This window comes from Sipha flava, unplaced genomic scaffold, assembly GCF_003268045.1.
Source record: "Sipha flava isolate LNK unplaced genomic scaffold, YSA_version1 234_pilon_pilon, whole genome shotgun sequence".
Classification (NCBI taxonomy): Eukaryota; Metazoa; Arthropoda; class Insecta; order Hemiptera; family Aphididae; genus Sipha; species Sipha flava.
This window is the reverse complement of record NW_020272875.1, coordinates 695,850-702,794: the sequence shown is the minus strand read 5'-3', so window position 1 is coordinate 702,794 and position 6,945 is coordinate 695,850. Positions and strand designations below refer to the sequence as shown.

General features: G+C 33.6%; 1 protein-coding gene across 1 annotated transcript; it reads left to right on the top strand.

The window, feature by feature from the left end:
* Nucleotides 1-5,608: 5,608 nt before the first annotated feature.
* On the top strand, nt 5,609-6,079 carry LOC112683741 (zinc finger BED domain-containing protein 5-like). The gene has a single exon (XM_025554897.1). It carries the CDS (start codon nt 5,609-5,611, stop codon nt 6,077-6,079), a length of 471 nt encoding a protein of 156 aa, XP_025410682.1.
* The last annotated feature ends 866 nt before the right edge of the window (nt 6,080-6,945 follow it).

Below are 6,945 nucleotides of genomic sequence, written 5' to 3'. Positions count from 1 at the left end.
ACCTTCGATAATAACTTTCGATAATATTACTAACTCGTCGTATAGTTATTTTCTATTAATATCTTTAGTCTCATCCACCACTTGTAATATCTGAGGATACATACTTTGTTTCATAAAATCTTCTTTATTCGTTTCAGAAATACTTACAATATCAAATAAAAAATTAAAATAATCAAAATGTTTCAATTATTTAAATCTTCTACTTAAAGAAGTAATTCCTTGGTTAATAATTGGAAAAATATGTTCACTAGTAGAACTAAAAGATATATTGAAACTTTTGTAATCAAACATTTATTTTTCTTTCAATAGTTCTTTTACTCGTAAACTTTGTTGATCGGAAACAATTTTGAAAATTAATTATAGAAACGTAGGGCCAGTAAATTCAGAACCAAGTGCGGGACCCGTGATTCGATGGTCCCGCTCGTACTTACCCCAGCAAGGGACAAATGCCGGCCGTTTTGATTTAGTTTTATGTGATAATCGCGGCGACATCATGTTAGACAGGATCGACGCGTGATGTTACGTATGTATGTTACGTAATAAAGCGAATCTCGTGTGCAATTTACTTAGACATTGGTGATAACGGAGCGCAATTATCACACGTGTGCCAACGGTGGTAGTTGACACCATACTCCGATTTAAGTTTGAACACTATGTTATAATATATATTATTTTGTATTCATCTATTCATAGCGAAATGTTTCAGAGGTATATATATATATATATATATTAAATAATTAAAAACTTACACCGGATTTACGTTTTTAAACCTTTTATTGTTGTCAGCTCTCGCCTTTGTGCTATTGCTTTTGATCCTGAAGTTTGTCAACAATTTTAGAATCCCGGGCGGTATGTATGAAACTATGTAGATAAGTCTTATAATTATCACGTAAAATTATTGTGACATGAATTACCGTGTATATGCCTTAGAATAATAATAATAATAATAATAATATAATAGTAATAATAATAATAATATTATTATAAGTGAAATATTATACTTATAACTCCTACATTTTAGACGTATGTACGATGGCATTTAGGCGTATATCTCACAGCAATTCTATTTACACACGAATATATTTATCTTTACTCGAATCTAACTAGTTGAACAAAATCTTGTAAATAACTTTGTAAATTAAAATTTATCAACTTAAACAGTGTTTTATTATTTTTTTGGACAAATTTTTTAAATTTTTTTTTCTTAAACACTCAGTCGCAAAAGCACATTTAAAACAAAATATTAAATGATTATTCTAAACTATTTTACATATTATTTATATTTGTGTAGATTTAATAACTATTTAATTCAAATGATTAAATATGCACATACAACAAATATGAAAACATTAATCCGATTTAAAATTGAATTTTTGTTTTTTCGCTCTGTAATAAATAATTTGAAAAAATCAATGTGCAAATTTTTTTATTACTTTAATTTTTTAATTAAAATATGTAATTTCCTGATCTAAATAGTCTTATCCTCCTACGAATACATGCGTGTTTTTTTATATCTAATGATTGTGATTTATCGCTTTTAATGTAACTGGCTACCAATGATCAAAATTGTAAATAAATGTAAATGTATTTTACAATAAAATTAAATCAGTAAAATCAAAAATGAAAATATCGAGATAATATATCCAAAACAATAAGATAATTTCGATATTAAAATCTTGCAACCAACATTGATTGGTATGATCAACATTGTCTGAAAATCTTAATAGCTATAATATATAATTGTATTATTATGTATTATATATTAACATATGTAGTACGATTTATTACGTGATGTTAGAAATACGATTTTTTTAAGCATGATTTATTTATAATGTGTTTATGCTCTTGTGTTCACTGTGATATTGTTTTTTATGCTCGTGGTAAGTAATTAACAATTGCATTTAGATAAATCTGTATAGAATTCCCTTTTGCAGTACATAATTTGTAGTGGAACACGAAGTATGACATTTAAAAATTGATATCAAGTAAACGATGTTTCCCGCTTCGTTATCGTACACCACATGTATATATTCGTGTTTTTGCCTATTGAGGTTATATTTATGGATACCAGCGCCAGATCGGTTTAAGATGAAAAGTAAACATTAAATCTTCTGTGACCGCGGAATGATTTTTTTTATACGTATATATACATATATACTGAATATGCAGTTTTTTTCCTTGTGGTTTCACGAGCGATAAAGCTCGCGAGTAAATTAAATTTTAGAAAAAGGCAAAATAAAAATAAATAAATAAAAATACGAGAAGTAAGACCCATAAATAACACAGAATCGAGGGAGAACGCCGAACATCAGTATTAAATTATATTTTGAGATGAGGAGAAAGAAAAAATACAACGAAAATGTAGTTTCGTTCTCATATTTGCTCTTCTGGCAATAATTAAAAAATATACATTGCAAAAACGACCGTTGAGATCATCAGCCCGGAAACTAATAAATCTTTCTTTTTTAATTACGCTTGTTCTTATCAAATAAACCACCGGTTTCCCGGTCATTGCAATCTGCATCTTATAAGTTCGTTTTTTATTCCCTCCTTCCGTGGTCACCAACCCCCTAACCAGGACTCGTGAAAACTACCGAAACGCATTAATTATGAATTTGGGCAGGATGTTATGGTTTCGCGTATTTTTTTCGAACAGTCAAACAAATATGTTTGGAAGTGGTCTGTATTTCGGATTTAAATTTTTCGTTAGTCGCGATGTTCGATAACAAACGAGAACTAAAACAATCTTATACTATTTCAACGACTGTGGGTACGTCATACGTGTATGTCGCTTTACACCAGGGATTTTTATTTGTATGGTATACATGGCGCAGTGCAGTCACATATTCGTATGGGTATCTTTTCGTCCTTACACAAGCCGCAATGCTTCTAATCAGAACATGTGAAATATTAAATACCTTTTGAATCCTATACATAGGAGCTTTATGTATTTGTTTATCAATATACGAGTATAAAATTGTAATGTATTATGCATGCACAAACGGTAGTCGAATAGGTAATCGATTCTTAAGAGTCGTTTATATAATTAATATGATATATATATATATATATATATATATGTTTATTGAGATAAATATTTTATCATAATATTATACTCCTTAAATCTCGATGAGTAAATCATAATAATATAATTAAAATACGCAATGTTATAGAAATCCAGCAACCTCCCACATTAAAACGTAGTTCATATATGATGTGACTAGGATATTACAATGGTAATAACTGGAAAATATATGTATGTATAAAAATATAGTGTAGATTATAACACATTTTTAAATAATATCGATCGGCCGAAATGGATGAGCCACATCGTTGCATACAAAAAAAAAAAAAAATTACAATGGACAAACTCAAATTGATGTGTAAATGATGGCAATAGGTTTTGAAATTGTTTGGTTTGATATGGAACGATATTTTTCAACCGTTACCTAACCGATATAAGACTTTAGATTCGAACGAGCCTGGTATACTTACCATGTGCGTGTGTGTGTGTGTGTGTGTGTGTGATTACCTCATCTTTTCGAGTGTTACAAACTTAACTTATGCGATTCGACGGTGGCTGTGGCGGTGGTGATGATGGTCGTCGTCATACTCAAGATAATATACGGCGCACCGTATAGCGAGTTTCACTTTTGGTGAGTACAATAGTAATCATAATAATAATAATAATAATAATAATAACGTGTAAAATACATATATACATGCGTGCATATTTCCTAATGATAAAACGTTAGTCGGCAAAAACCCGTCGACGGACGGATAGAACGACTGTAAGGGATAATAAATACGCCGTGTGTGCGTGCGTGCGTATACATAGTATGTTGTATCCAATTAGACGTAACACACGCATTGTGTTCAACACGGTGGAGGCGAGGTGGTTGTTCTCAATTTTTCCTCCACCTCCATCCGAAGCCACACCATCTCCTGCGCGTTGATTTCACCCCTTTTAGCGGTGGACTAGAGACGCTCCATGTATACGTAAACACACACACACACACACGCATTTAGATGACACACGCACACTAACGCACATACACACATCATACGTACGACTCGCGCACGTACGTATTGACGGTGCTCTTGTGCGTGTACACGCGCGATGAAGGGACGAAGAGTAACAGGAACAGGAAGAGGATATAAACACGCAAGAATCGGAGCTAAAAATTTCCAAGCCGCCATCAAGATGATATTTAATTAAAATACGTGCACAGTTACGCGGATGCGCAAGCGCACACACATGCACGTATTTACTAGCACACACGCGGGACGTGAATCCGGAAGAATTATTCGCGCAAAGAGGTATATCTTTCTCTCCAGTCCGTCCGTCTCATCTTTCTCTCTCACTCTCTCCGATTCTCTATACAACGTGTATCACTCCCATGACAATAATATGATAACCCTTCCGTAAGTCAGTCGGCACGTTGTATTTCGAGAACTTTTAACCGTCGGCGGCGACGGGACAACACTACACCGTGTAAAACTTCTCCACACACATACACATACACACAAACACGCACATATTTACTACATGTTATAAGGTGACGACGACGTTGTACACTCGTACACGTGTATGGCAGACACACGGCTTGGTCTTGTCTTACCCTTTTCGGGTTGCGGAAAGGGATGAAATGAAGAAATGTAACGTAACGCCGCTAACGATTCTTTAGAAGGTGTTAAGAATATACGCGCGCGCGCGCCGGGTAAAGTTTTCGAAAAGGTAATAAAACGTTATTAGACTCTTAACAAAAGACAGAAGGCCTCGCCGTCGGTGTGCGTACACCAGTCACCCATCCGCGAGATCCCCTTTAATTTTAATGTTACTATAAGAGTTTTCGTCGTTATTAATGCGGACGGCTCCGTACACGAACATCGCCCGTGACCCGACGCGTACGCGTTTCGTTAACGCACGCGGTGCATAGGCGTAACAAGGGGGGAGGTGGCGCAATAGGGATTTTAGCACCTGCCAGTGCGTCGAAAACGTTTTCGATTTCAATCGGTTACGGCGCGATAACGATTCTATCCATGGAAATTTGAATATTTCCGTTGCGCCGTTCAATCATCGCCAACTAAAACCCTCATGGTTCTCAGTATATTATTATTGGTTCAGGGAAGTGGCACTTTAAAAGGATAATGATTCGATACAGCTGATCATAAGCGTATGTAGGAGTGTCTTGGGGGAGCATAGACCCCCCAAAATATAATGTGACAATATTGTACTAAAACTGTCAATATTTATTTTTATAATTTATTATTCAGTTCTTCTAAGTATACTTTATTTTTCCAACGGTGGTGGCGCTTGCCCCCAGTGCATCTCCACTGGATCCATCTATGACTTAGAGCAGCGGTTCTCAACCGGGGGTCCGCGAGTAGGTATTAGGGGGTCCCCGGAAAAAAAGCGTAATGGCGGAAAAATTGAAATTACTTGTGAAACTAGTAGTGAAATATTGTAAATGTTGTAAATAGGTTTTTCGTAACTTATACGATTTAGTATAAGTGTATAATAAGAGTATAATACTGGAAAACGTGTATTGAGAATAACCAACCAGAAATTTTTGAAGCACTGCATGATTTTCTCAGTGAAACTGATATGAACTTATCACAAGGCATCAAACACCAAATTGTTCAACATTTGAATGAGCTTAAAACAGCTTTTGCAAAATACTTCCCTAAATGTGGAAAAGAAGACCACTGGATTATGTTCCCTTTCAGTGAAATTTATTTCAAATTTGCAGTTTTATCAGCCCGTGAAAAAGAAAAATTGATTGAACTGAAAATGGACTCTTCACTCCAAGCAGCATTTCTTGAAAAAAAATCACTGATCACCTTTTGGGCTAATGTGAAAGACGAATATCCTGAGCTTTCTTACAAAGCATTCAATGTTTTGCTACCGTTTACGAGCTCTGTATTAGTGGAAAGAGCCTTTTCGTCATACACATTTATTAAAAATAAGTACCGCAATAGACTCTCGGTGAGTTCAGACTTACGAGTTTATTTATCATCCGTGGAGCCAGATTTCAAAAAGTTAAGTGCTAGCAAACAAGCTCAAGGATCACATTAAAATTACATTTTTAACTCATTATTATTTTTTATTATTTATTTTTATACATACAATGTATTACGCATGTTGATCAAAATAAATCAAATTTTTCATTATTAAACTTATTTCGTAAATTCATATCTATCTTATGTAAAAATATATGACAAATTGGCATTTGGGGGTCCGTAAAGTAGTAGTTAGTGGTCAAGGGGTGCGTGAATGAAAAAAGGTTGAGAACCGCTGACTTAGAGCAATGCAACTATACACAATTTGGTTGCATAGCTCTACAAGTATTGACTAACCTCTGTCACACATTTGATGCAAATGTCTTTTAAATTGATCGAATTTAACTATATTTAAAATTATTCTACAAATAGTCTTCCGGAAAATTCTACCAGGCACGTGAAACGGTACTAATCCAAGGATATTCAACAAATCATCTTTAATCTCTACAGAAAATTTCGCAGTCATGCGTTTTCTAATCAAACTTTCGAGTTGCTAACATTATTTTTAAAATTTACTTATTCCATTAACTGTACAGATAGTAAATTTCAATACAAATTTTTTAACAATAGTAATCACTATTTTAAACAATCGAATTTATTATTAATTTATAAAAATATACGAGAAGATAATTATTTAAAACCACCCACTTAATTTAATACGGTTTACAACACTTATTTATCAAGTAATGAACATAATTTTTCTTTAGAACATATTAGAGTGCACCATGTGAACAATGATTCAACGCAAGATAACGATAAGTAACACATGTTGAAAAATAACACAGAAACATTACCTAAATTGTATTATTTTAATATGGATAATTAAACTACACTTTGGTCGGACTATAAAATAGAGATAAATTTATTTTATGCATTAGCCGC

Coding starts and splice junctions, on each gene's coding strand:
- LOC112683741 (XM_025554897.1), top strand. CDS start 5,609: ATGAACTTATCACAAGGCATCAAACACCAAATTGTTCAACATTTGAAT.